Genomic DNA, 13,027 nt, shown 5'->3' on the forward strand with positions numbered 1-13,027 from the left:
ATGAAAGTAAATGGTGACTGAGGCTGTCAGTCTCTAATATTCTGCCAGACATCCCCTTGTGTCCCACAGAAGAAAGTCACACAACATGAGGGTGAGTAAATGATGATATACCTTTACTTGTGGCTAAACTTTCCCTCTGAAGATCGTCTTCCCAGTGAAGATTGGTTTTCTCCCCACATTCAAGATTGTTCCTGCATCACTTCCTCTCACACAGTGAGGAACCAAAGGTGGCAAGTCGTAGGCGGCCTAGCACACTGAGGGCCGTGGGTTAATGGGCAAACATCCCACATGCATATGCACATACTGTCCTGCACAACTAAAGTCTCAGGTCTGTGAAATGTGTGTACAGAGAAGCGTACAGAGCAAAGATCTTTAACTTATTTTAATTAGACATTAATGTTAACGCACTGAGAATGCTCATTATGATTTTTTTTTTTTGCCCCCTGGTTGGTCACATCCAAGCTGAGCCGTTGCCATGATCACTCACTCCTTGTTTTTTCATCACTCTGACACATGCATGGCGATTAGAATGACTTCCTGAGAATATTCTACCCGTTAGGCCTTGAGCAGTTGGGCTTCAGTAGCAGAAAGAAATGTGAAGTTAGGCCTGAAGGACCCAGACAGCTAATTACTCATTAATGTTTATGATTATCCAGCTAACGCAACAATGCTCACTTATTCAAGATATATTAGATGTGTGGTCATATGTGAATTCTCTGCCCTCGAGTTGCTTTCTCTTGCCTTTCACATGTCAACCCAAAGTGCTCCCTTTCTCTGTGCACTTGTTATTAAACTACATGAGTTTAAAACCAAACTAATTGGTTTAATCCGAATGCTGGGCTAATTTGGCGCTATGATGAGTTTCAGGGCAGGGATGTTCTATGGAGTGACAAAGCCCTGATTCACAACACCACCGGAAACTGAAAACCGCTTTACCAACTATTATGTCAAATGGAACTGTTGGGCTTATCTCCTGTGACCTTTTAAATAAAGTAGTGAGAGGCTGGATAGACAGAAGAGATTACTGTTCATGTTTCTTGTGTAGTAGTGAGTCTTTTAATGGTGGGTCCCAAGCAGCATGTTGCACCAATAATGTTAAAAACAAACATCTCCAGTGAGAGAGAGAGCAAATAATCAGCAGGTCATTCAATGTTGCACTAACATTTTTATGAGCCGCATGCTCTATATATCACTCATTGTACACAAACACACACATAAACACATACACAAACTTACAGCCAACCAGGAGGTACTGATAGTACTGCACGAAGTCTGAGGCCAGCACCAAGGGGTGGTTGTTGCTGAAAGGTGGTTGTAGCTCATTCCACTGCGGTGTCCTACTCAAAACAAACACAGAAATCAATTTAGGAAGTGCATATCAAAAGGCCAGATGTATATAACAGTCTCCAGCTGAACTATAATGGACTCAGCTCCCTGCAGCCCAGCGGACCTTCCATTTCACCAGTCTCATGTGGGTTGCACAAGCTATACTGCACGGTACATACAATCATGTAACATTTACAATTAGATCAGAGAGCCATTCTAAGAGCAACCCCTGCATCTTTCTGCCTGTTTCCATTATATAAAGTTGGTCACAAGCTTAACCATGTTATGACTGAACCCAGAGTCTGGGACTGTGACAAGCTGTGACATTAATCATTTGCTTGCCGTTGATGTGCCCTCATTAAGGCAGAGTATAAGCTGTTTTATGTAAATGCTGTGATAACAGTGGCTTGTGTCAGGTGTTTCTGTCTGACTGAAGGTCAAATGTAAAAGCAGGTAAAGTGGGCGCGGTGGTGGCAGCCCCGGGGAAGGACCTGGCAAGATTCCAACAGGCTCTCGGACAGGTGTTCAGCTCTAGGGGTGTGTCGTCGCCGATCTTTTGTGCTGTGCTGATTGGCCGAGGCTCTAGCACATGTTCCACCAGGGTTCCATAGCAACTCAGGATGTAGAGGGATTCAACAACGGCCTGGCGTGACTGATCTAACAGGGAAGAAAAGTCAAAAGCAAGTTAGATTCTAACATGTTACGATCTCAGCATTACATTTGATCATTGTGATCACTTTTGATTTATGATAAGTGATTTTTGTGGATAAAAAATAAACAGATTTATTAATGATAAATTACAGAAGCATCTTATTCTATTTTATGTGTTTGTAACAATGGCGATTTTGGTTGGGAAGCTTATGTAATGACATGTAATGTCATGTATGGCACTTAGAGCTAGAACATAAATATTCATGTTCACACAGAGAAAAACATAATATCATTAAGGTTACATTTATGTCTAAATAACTGGCCCATGAGTATAAGGTTGTAAGCCATGTAAGACCTTTCTCTCTCTTCATGTTGGGGTTGGTGATAAACCAGGAGCGAGAGGAGGCGAAGACTGCTGCTATGCAGAACTCTCCACCACTGGACTTACTGGGGGAGATCTGGGGAGGTGGCTTGGCTTTGCTATAAATAAGAGAGACACAAATGAGAAGAGGAAAACATTTAATAAATAAAAAAGTGTTGGCGGACAAAGAAAGAAAGAAAGAAAATGGTTTGCTTTTGGGGAATATGATGCCTAGAGTAAAATAACAGAAGAAAATCAAAGCCACATCACTGACAAAAAGAGAGACACAGTTGGGATGTAAAGAATAAAGACAAAATTTCCTGTGCATGAATGACACCTCTGAAGCATTTCAGATGAAAATTGCATATTCACATATAAAACACGGAGTCTATAAAAATAATCATAACACAACCTACATTAATACTTCATGCAAATAAAAAAAAATAAAAAAATTCAACATGATTTTAAATTTTTCCAATTTCTTCAGTTCAGTGTTTTAATAAGTTAGAGTGTTATTTGAATACTGACTCTCAGTTCAAACACAGGCACAGTTTAAATTACAACATTAATGAGGAAGTATATTTCATATTTTAATGAATGTTTAGTTTTGAATTAACATTTCAGATTGATTGTGGGTCAAATTAGGGGAAAAGATATTAATACTATATAATAAATTATTTAATATAATTTTTTTTTTTAGTTAATCGGAATAAATCTCCGATTTTGAAATTGCTGAAACTTATTTTCCTGTCAAAATGCATTTATTTCCATCTTAGGAGAGAAAACAAAACAAAATGTAACAATATAATGCTTGAATCACATTTTCCAAACAAAGCCTTCCACAGTATTAAGCAGAGGCATTTCCAGCATTGAAGGACATCCGGGGCTTAGCCCAGACAATTTTATTTTCACACTAGCAAATCTGTAGTCCAAAGCTGGTGAGAGGGTATTCTTTGAGTTTTGCTCTTGCTGGGCCTGTTTCTACAGTTCCTAAATCTTCCACTCTAGTACTATCCTCAACATCCTCTCTCCTCCCTGAATCATCTGTGATGCAAAAGAACAGATACAGCACATAACTTATAGCAAATCAGCTTCAAACAACTAATTCATCAAGTGCTACATATGTCAAATTGTGGACCAATACCATTGAAGAAAATGTACTGGGAAGAGCAGATCAGTGGGATTGCCCTAAGATCTATCATGATTCTTGAATTTTCATGTACATTAACATAAAGTCATCACAAAAGAGTTATATTACAGTGAGTAAAGTGAGGTAAAAAAAATACTGAATATAAATAATTTATATTTTTTGACATAAATAGTCAAAATGATGTATAAGATCCTAAGTTAAAGCAATACATGAATGACTTTAGTCTAAGTTCATTGACACACCATGGCATCGAACTGTATAATTCTCATAATCTCTATGAGAATAACTCATCTGTCAAAATCCTTTCATTAGGATCATTGAGATAAACAATGTTTCACTTTTAACTTTTAACGAACAATGTTTGACTTATTAATTGTTACCAGTTTCCATGCCTGATTCTGACACAGCTGCTGCTGCTCCTCAGTCTGTAGCTCATCTTTGCTACACTCTACAAAACCATTTAATCAAATAAAAGTGTATATTTCCTACAAACTAATATCACAAAACAAGTCACACATACATTTTATGCTAATGCTTATTGGTTATCCGTAGCGAAAACAACACCGGATGAACAAGAAAAGTACACTCCGAACGGGACTCGAGCCGCAGTCTCCGGCGTGAGAGGTGATTGCGCTAACGAGGAGCTACCAAGATGCATCAGTCTATACATGGAGGCTACAACATGTAATGGTAGTCGGTAGTGGACCTCTTGATGTTTAGCCTACTGTGGGTGAAAGCCAGCTAGATGATGATCTTTAGACTTTAAGGACAAAAACAAATGTGAATTCTTACCCACTGACTTCTTTCGGAAAAATCCCCAAAGCCTCATTTGCTTAATTTTTGCTGTCTTTCCTGCTAACTGCTGTTAACTCGCCACTAAGTAACGTTAGTTGACATCAACGACTGTGCAAGCTCCTCCTCTACCTGCTGCATATTCAACAGAGAGGAAGAAACGGAGTCACCCATAGGCTACCGGCAGCAAAGGAACTTATTTTATAGGCTAGTTATGCCTATGTCTATTTTTACAGGCTGTATGCAGTATGTGCAAAGCCAAAGCACAATGAAATAAGGTAACTTTTGATTTCGGAGGTTTACATAGGCTTTCGTCCGGTTTCATATTTGTCAGTCAACTTTTCAAAATACATTCGGGGCTACACTCAAAACATTCGGGGCTGAAGCCCCGGCAAAATCGGCTGCCGCCGCCTCTGGTATTAAGATAGAAATGCAATAAAAAATAACACCAATTCAAGTAACACTGAAAATTTCCCAAAGTCTAAAGAAGGTTGACTTAATGAAAGAACTAGTCTGCCCATATGTTCCATATCCATTGCAATGGGTATTAAATCTCTTAAACACAAATCCTCAACAATATGCCAGTAGACCGTGGGTATCCGCCTTTCTACAGCAATCCTGAAGCAGAGTTCATGATTTGCGTCAGGGCTCCCTGTTCTTCTATTCTAATCATTTCTATTTGCAAAAGTAATGTTTGTGAGTCCAACATTTATATTTCCTATTGACACATTAAAGCTGAAGATATAAACATATTATGTGTCTAAGACTTTTGCACAGTACTGTATCTCGAGCACCACATCATTAAAACCACCTGCCTAATATCGTGTAGGTTCCCCTTGGAAAAATGTGATCTCATTAATTTGTAGAGTGGCATGATTGTCAGTGTCAGACGGGCTGGTTTGAGTATTTCTGTAACTGATCACCTACGATTTTCACGCACAATTTCACGCAAAATTATTCCGTGTGAAGCAGTTCTGTGCAGAACTGTTTTGTTGATGAGAGAGGTCAACAGAGAATTGCCAGACTGGTTTGTGTGTGCGTGCGTGTATAAAAAAAAAAAAATTGGGCAATTGAGCTATTCTTTCCTGCAGTAGTATTTTGATGAAGCCATTGAGAGAAAATGGTTATGTGCCATGATAAGGGCTCACATATGGAATTCATCCTAGAACAGAAGCTGTGTGGTATCATTGTCCGACTCCGGCATTAAACCGCACTGTAAAACATACCCTCTATATCTCAAATGTATAAGCGACTTCCAAAACACTGAATACTAGCCGTTTCACACAAAACCAGATTCCAGATACTATCAGCCATGCACACACAAAAATACGCACAAATGGATGTGATTTGGAGCCAGCTAACTAAAAATATTTATTGTGCATTAAAAGAGCAGAAAACTCTGGAGCAAACCTGGCAGTTGTAATTAAATTGTTTTAGAGCATGAAGTCTGGACTGGGAGTTAATGTGGATGGATTGTCCAGCATTTGAAGTGGGACTCTCCAGCCTTGCATTACACTAATAAGTGTTGAGTAACCTGTTGCTGAGCAGCTCTCTCGCTCTGTCACTTCCTTTAAAACTGTCATCAAGTCGTATATTACTCTCAGGACGTGTAGTGATGTTGACATCTTTGTTTGGCCAACACCAGTCGAGGGTTGTTGGTTGGATAGGAATAAAACTAAAAAATATAAAGTAAAGAAATGCTGGGAGAGATATCGGCATTTGTTAATTGGTGTTGGAAGGAGGCTGCACAGAATAACTAAATATCTGCAGTGTGGTGTGCATTGTTGTTGGGGCAATACGAGCGGATTGTCAGGATATCGCCTTGGCCAGGGTAGCTTTGGGTATCACTGTCTGTCAGTGCTGAAAAGGGGATACAGTGCAAAAAAACATGCCAAGCTGCCACAGGATGTGAAGTGTCAAGTACAGTGAAGTGCACATTTTCCTCTTTCTCCCTCTAATAAAACTAGGATTCCCAAGCGGGCCTGTTATAATGAGGAAAAAGGACAGCCGACAGTTTTGAAGTCAGCTAGCATCACATACCCCCCTCTTTTAGAAAAGTTTCTTCCTTTGCCCTGACCATCACTGACCGAAAAAACTGTGAAGAGTGTAGCTCATAGAAGCATTTAAATCCTTCCTGCCAACCACAGAGTTCAAGGCAGCAGGGGAAGTGAATGAGCTTAGCAGGTTTCCAGGCAGGGAGGCAGATCAAGTGTTAGAGGTACGGTGAAAATGTAGACATACAAATATTTGATATTTTATCTATCAAAACTGTATTAATACTCAACGCAAGAAGCAATAATATTGTGGCATTAAAAAAATTAACACAACTATTGCTATTCAACCAAAATGCAAAACACTGTTTTATAACATACAGACCCTTCGTAAAGCTAGACTGCAAGGGTTTTCATGTAATGATAAAGGTTTGCTATTTCCTCACTCACCTTTACTGACTTCTACTTCCATGGCTCTACGATGACGCAAAGCACTGAAGTCCAAGCGAGTAAAACATTGCAATATTTCACTGTTTTGAATCGCAATAAACTAGACAAAGAGAATCACATTGTATTGCAACCCAAATTCCAATATAATATCAAATAAAAAGGTCCCTCCTGATTCCTGTCCCAATAAAGAGCTGGTGTTTTGTTGGCTGGTGTTTGAAACGGCTGACACTCTCTCTTGATGGAAAAACTTAAAGGATGGGTGCACAGCTGTTTTTAATAGTAAAAGCAAAATTACTTCAGTGTTACTTAAATATTTATTTCTCTAAAATCACAGGGTGACGGTGTCAGCCACAGAGTTGAGAGGAAGTGAGAAGAAACCATATCCTTTTCTAAACGTCTTTCTGTTTAAGTACTAAGTGCTTTGCATAATAAATCTGGAAATAAGATTATTCTTAAAGACACATTTCAAGGTATATAATGTCATGCCAGTAATGATGATGAGACCAAAAACGTTGCAAAGAGCCAGTCTCAGCTAAAAGCTGGGCATGGCTTCAGCCTCTTAGCCCAGTAAGCTGAGCACGCCGCTCGTCTGCCAGTGTCGTTCTGAAGCTCGCCAAATATAATAAGAGTTCTGTGAAGAGGCTTTGGTCAACAGATGACTTGGTCAGCGTGTTCTTATTTGAGTGCACTATGTGGAAGGATGGTGGTACTTTTTAAGCACTTAACACTTGTGTTGCATCTGAATTTACTTTAGACCAACCACTCGAGATGTTCTGTCTGTATTTTGAATCACTCTTTTCCTTTTGGTATCACTTAAAGTGGCTAGAGAGTAGACTCAAGTTGCAGTGATTCAGCAGATCATTTGAGTGAACAGATTATTCTAAATAAATACTGGCATAGAGAGCAGTTTACAAAAAACACCCATCCTAAAATCAATAAATTATGAAACAAACAAATTTAGCAAGATGGAGAGACGGAAGATGGACGTTGCTAAACAAAAGCCAAATTTATCTTATAATTTCTCTTTTTTTTCCCAACTGGCATTTTCTCTGCATCCTCTTAAGACTTTAGAAATTTTTCTCTCTAACTAATTCACTGAAAAGACTCCTTGTATGTCATTTCCACTTTTAATTTAACATATGAGGACTCTTGACTTGAGCTAATAGCTTTTCCTCAAGGGCATAATTCAGTCTGTGATGTCCACCATCAAAGCCGCTCCGCATTACAGTTCAAGGTACAGACGAGGCGCCATCGGTGGGAGGCAGCCTCCATTTGCAGCAAACAAATACTGTACAACAGAACACTGTCTCTCATTCCAGTCGTTAATAGGAATGAATATCTCATTCCAAATTATTGGGAACAACTAACCTTAAAACATACAATATTTATGTTGCAATTTATTAACAGCTGTGATGTTTTCACAAAGTATGTAAAACTTTGTATCTACACACTTGATGTGACAAGATGACCATATGGCTGGTGTACATCAGGCATTGGGGCCTGTGTTACAGCTCTCTTGAAAGGGTTGTGCAAAATGCAGACATATCTCTCAACAACACATTAATTATTGTACAGCAGCTTTTTCTTGACATAGCTAAGGCACTCAGCCGCGATGCACACAGCCATTTCGGAAGCCGGCATCAAAAACAAAAAGAGGAGCCAAAACTTTTCCCCTCCATTTCCAGTGTTCCACCTCATTGGAATATCTTTAAAGAAAGTACATTATTTGCCATGATTTTGGTTTTCTTAAAAAAATGCTGGCAAATATGTGTTCCCCAGGTGTCACTAAAGCTGTCTTTTTTAAAAAAAAAACTTTTTGAACTTGACGACTTGGACCAAAAAAAAAAAAAGGAGCAAATAAGTGCCCAACATAGATGGGAACTCCTTCAATACTGTTTAAAAAGCATCCCAGGCTGATACCTCAAGAAGTTGGTTGAGAAAATGTAAAGAGTACATGTCTGCAAATTCTAGGCAAAGGGTGATTACTTTGAAGATGCTAAAATATATCACAGTTTTGATTTATTTAGGATTTTGTTTAGTCACAACATAATTCCCATAGTTCCATTTGTTATTCCAAAGTTTTGATGACTTTACTATTATTCTAAAATTTGGGGGAAAAAAATTATAATAAAGAATGAGTAAGTGTTTCAAAGCTTTTGACCGGCAGTGTATATAGTATACATATAAACATTCATTAGTGCTGTCAGTCAATTAATCATAGTTAATCACGATTAATCACAGATTTTCAAAGTACTGAAATTTGACTCCTTGACAAAATGCATTTATTTCCTTCTTAAGAGTGAGAACAAAAGAATATGTAACAATATAAAGCTTTATTAGCATTTTCCAAACAAAGCCTTCCAACAGTATAAAGATAGAAATGCACTACAACAGCACCAATTCAAGTAACATTGAATGTTTCCCAAATTCTAAGTGGGAGTTTGACTAATTGAAAGAACGACTCCCAACAAAGCTTACATATTCATTGTAATGGGTGTGAAATCTCATCCTCCACAATATTAACCAGCCGGCTGACTGAAGCTATCTTCATCAATCGTCAAGCCGCGTTTATGATTCACGTCAGGGTGTCAGTGCCATCATCAAGCGCCGCTTTGAACTTCACATGAAAAGCTCTTGCAGACAAAAATGTCTCAGTCTTTGTTTTTGTGACAGTTAAGACTTGGCGTGCTTCTGTGGTAATTAAAATGTGTATTACTTTGGCTGAAAAGTACTTCATATCTGTCACAAGTTCCATCAAGCCTTGTTTTGTAAAATAAAATTGTGAATTAAGAGGTCCTTTCTCCATCACTTTATCACCACCATTGAATCACTGCTGTGTGTGTTTGTGGGGTGTGAATCAGTGTAATGACTCAGGGTGGACAGGTCACAAATGTTTTTAACGGCAAATGCGTTTATCGCAATTAAGAAAAAATAACATGTCAAACTTTTTTAATTTAACGCATGCGTGTTAAGTGTTGTGCACATCATTCTTTTCACTTCACAAATTGCATATGCTGTAGCTTTAAACTTCAATCCTAAATTGCATTGGTCCAGATTACTGATATTCTGGCAAGAGCTATGTAATACTATATTTTAAATACCTTTTTAAAGCTAATGCATATGACATCTATTTTTCCGTATACATATCTTTAAAAAAAAATTCTAAAGTATGTGTAATTTCTCTGCTATTATCAAAACACCTTTTCGCAGCCCTATATACATTTATCTACAGTATCTCTGTGTATCCTCATGTTTTAGCATTTGTTTTAAGCTGTAACTGGCCTTTTTTCCTCCTCTGTGAGTCTTCTGTTTTGGATTTTATTCTACATTTATCCATACTTCTCTGACTGGATGTTGATTGCTTTGCTCCCTTTCATTTGTTTGCATTTATATTGATGTTAAGCTTACTTTTTGTTATCACTTATGCAAATAAAATAAGAAAATACTAATAAAAATTAAAATCTATATCTAGATCAAAGATAAGTCTCAGATGAAATGTACAGTGTAATTTGCTCAGTCAAGATGAAGGCACAATTCTCATGTTAATAATGAGGCTTTAAAACACATGATTCCTCTGTGATCACAAAAGAACAGGGCAGGGGAAAAGATCTAATTAAAAAGTATGCAAGGACGCCACAACAAAAGTTAAAACCCACGCCAGAGGAACTCTGGTACTGTACTGTGTCAGGACAGCAGCACATGTGATTCATTTTTTGGGGTGAGAGAAGCAGGGAATCAAAGAGGATAAAATTCCTGTCTTTGAGGCTACACCTAACAGAATCTTTAATAATGCTACCAAGACTCTTGTTGTAAAAGAATGCAGACACAGAAACTGTAATAAATTAATTTAAGGACTCTATATCCACAGCCCAAGTTGAGAGTTTTATATTAAAGCTGCTTCTTTAGCTAAACACATGACTAAAAACTAAAAAAGATAGCCAGTTTGGATACTTATCTTCAAAGAAGGGCTGTGAATTATGCAAGAACATCAGCTTAAATCAACTAGTGCAAATACAAAACTCTTTCAAACAAATTGTATTCAGTTGTTAAAAAAAAAAGTTATAAACTTCAACTTTATGAAATTATAAAATGTTCTGCCTTTATCTCTCCATTCTTTTGGAAAATATGCATTACTTCAAAAATAATCTGCCTTTCAATCATAAAGTAACTTTCTTAAACTTGGCATAAAATAAAACTGAAAAAACTCTCCATGTTTTCTCCATATACACTCAAGCCAATGATTATACCATTATCCAATTACTTTATAAAATTGTCACAACAAATTAAAGGGCAAAGCGGATGAATGACCACGACCGCATCGCACACATCTGAAGAGGCAGTCTGCGACAGTTGTGCACAGTATACTGATCATTTTTTCACCCTTGTTCCAGAAGTCACGAGCCAATAAAATCATAATGACAACAACTTGAATGTGAACACAAAGGCATTTTTTAAATAAACAATCTGTCTTCTTTGTTTGGGAAAAACGAAGCAGGAAAAGAGGAAATCACTTTGAAGAGAAGGTTAGTTTAAACCACAGAATGGACTGGCAAACAGAGCACTGATGTTGTCTAACATGCCAAAGCTCAATATATTGTGATGAAGTCTAGTCCAAAAACTCTTTTCTCTCTCCCATGAATTTGGTGATACCAAAGCAGAATATTCTAACTTAAATGAAAGGCTGATGTCTTTACTGATGAGCAAAAAAAAGCAGTTTTTTCTTCTAATTTCTACTACTCTTAGCTTTTTTTCTCCATTGTCATGTGATGTAATCTTTTTAAATTACCTGCATTTTCAAATTGCACAATGGCCTTTTATGTAACTTACATTGCAGTATTATTTAACATAAAAAATAAAAATAAAAACACAAATCCACAAAAGCTTTTCTGGCCATAGGAAATGTGGCAGTACAGTCAAACCGCAAAATCCACATACAGAAACAGAAGAAAAAAGCAACAATAAAAAGCACATCTCTTGGTTCTTCACCCAGCGTGCTAGAATAAACAAAAAAAATGAAAAGGTTCTTGTAAATGAATGAAAGATGAAATAAATGCAGTTGTTTGCTGAAGCGTCGACAAAAGCATGCTGGGAGTGAATTGGAAAAACTCACCATGGAGTTTCAATGGAAAAACATCCTGCCCCAAAGAGGTAGGGTCTTCATGATGGGATAGATACACAGAGATAGATTGAAAAGTTATTATTATTGATTTGATTGGGCAAACAGTTTGCATAGATATTTTTAATAACACAACTTTAAAGCCATAACATTTTACGTTTCAATGTGTCTTTATTTCCAGACCAGATCAAAATATATATATATATATATATATATATATACACATACACACACACACATAGTACAATAGCGCTAAAACCACACATTAACGTAAATTTTATAAACAAAGTGTATCAAGATTGAAAAAATCTTTTTATTTAATTTTTTAGAGCAACATAATTTGTGTTTAAGGAAATAAAAGTGGATGGTTGTTTTTATTGAAATACGTTTTTTTTATTTTTTAAAGGTGGTGAGGGAGCCTTTTACCCCACGCTTGGGGTAAAAGGCCCATAGGGGTATTAATGTAATATCGTGTAAATATAGGGACAATAGTTAAAGGGGAAACATTTTTAACTTAGGCAAATTCTTTTGAGATTGCAAGATATATTTTTAGTAACAAATTAAGATAATACTTATACAAAATTCCACTTCAGGAAAGGGTTAAACATTTTCTGTTAATTTCAGTCACATTCTGCATTTCACAACATCTAAAGTATTCTATAAACAAATGAATCTCCATTGTGATTGGATCAGTCAATGTTTTGAAAATGTTTCATTACAAATCTATTTGTCCCGCATAAGAAAATCTTTTTTTTTTTTTTTTTATGGGGGCCTTTAGCCCCTTCAATAGGTGGGCTTTTTACCTGAAATACTATCTTTTTGCTTACTGGATTTTTTTATTTTTTATTTAATCACCTTGAACAAAAATGAAAATGACAGATAGTATTATGTCTTAAAATCTGATAATTTCAGGAATTCTTATTAGCTACATAAATTTGCAACATTTAAAAAAATATATTAAATATCATATATTAGATCAAATATATTACATCAAATGACCTTGTAATCAAACTTCATATTTTGCAGCGTATAGTGACAAACAGGTGTTAAGGAAATTACTGTGGTAGTTTTGTTGCTGTTAAGTGTTTTGGGAGAAAATAAAATCAAAAGTGCCTTTTACTCGGCAGGGCCTAAAATGATTAGCAATGTATTAGCAACATAGCCTGTGCCTGTGTTGTTTGGAAGGATGC

At 36.9% G+C, this 13,027-nt stretch overlaps 1 protein-coding gene across 4 annotated transcripts in view; it reads right to left on the reverse strand.

Annotated features, from left to right (window-relative positions):
• LOC127629767 (BCAS3 microtubule associated cell migration factor-like) overlaps positions 1-13,027 on the reverse strand; it is a 303,774-nt gene that overhangs the window by 192,915 nt on the left and 97,832 nt on the right. For all 4 annotated transcript variants that reach the window (XM_052106997.1, XM_052106998.1, XM_052106996.1 and 1 more), the window contains exons 17-19: positions 2,333-2,457; positions 1,818-1,983; positions 1,237-1,337 (exon numbers count right to left, since the gene is read on the reverse strand). In XM_052106997.1, coding sequence (XP_051962957.1) covers positions 1,237-1,337; positions 1,818-1,983; positions 2,333-2,457 — 392 coding nt within the window. The remainder of the gene's footprint in view (positions 1-1,236; positions 1,338-1,817; positions 1,984-2,332; positions 2,458-13,027) is intronic.

The sequence above is a fragment of the Xyrauchen texanus genome, chromosome 36 (assembly GCF_025860055.1).
Source record: "Xyrauchen texanus isolate HMW12.3.18 chromosome 36, RBS_HiC_50CHRs, whole genome shotgun sequence".
NCBI classification, from domain to species: domain Eukaryota; kingdom Metazoa; phylum Chordata; class Actinopteri; order Cypriniformes; family Catostomidae; genus Xyrauchen; species Xyrauchen texanus.